Source organism: Theobroma umbraticum, unplaced genomic scaffold (genome assembly GCF_002168275.2).
Source record: "Theobroma umbraticum cultivar Fairchild unplaced genomic scaffold, ASM216827v3 scaffold_67.0, whole genome shotgun sequence".
NCBI lineage: Eukaryota > Viridiplantae > Streptophyta > Magnoliopsida > Malvales > Malvaceae > Theobroma > Theobroma umbraticum.
The window spans coordinates 5,224,422-5,224,742 of NW_018397262.1; the positions used below are offsets into that span (position 1 = coordinate 5,224,422).

The 321-nt window shown below is 42.1% G+C and overlaps 1 protein-coding gene across 1 annotated transcript in view; it reads left to right on the plus strand.

The window, feature by feature from the left end:
• Positions 1–6: 6 nt before the first annotated feature.
• The window catches only part of LOC110419726 (disease resistance protein RPP8-like), a 498-nt gene continuing 183 nt past the window's right edge, over positions 7–321 (plus strand). The window contains exon 1 of the mRNA XM_021432818.2: positions 7–321. This exon is cut by the window's right edge and continues 183 nt beyond it. Within this exon, the coding sequence (XP_021288493.2) occupies positions 58–321 (264 nt within the window). The 5' untranslated portion in view covers positions 7–57.

The following is a 321-nucleotide window of genomic DNA, read 5'->3' on the forward strand; positions in this document are numbered from 1 at the left end:
TTCTCTTCAAATATCGCTTACATATTCTTGTGTTGGTGCAAGCTTGAGGAAGATCCTATGCCAACACTAGGGAAGCTTCCCAACTTAAGGATTCTCAAAATGGATGAAGAAGCTTTCAGTGGAAAGAGAATGGTTTGCTCTGCAGAATGTTTTCCTAAACTTGATTCTCTACTCCTTTGTTGGCTTAAGAATTTGGAGGAGTGGAAGGTGGATGAAGGAGCTATGCCTGCTCTGTGCCATTTGGATATTGTAGAGTGCACAAAACTGAAGATGCTTCCCGATGGATTGAGGTTCATTACAAGCCTCCGGCTATTGAAGATT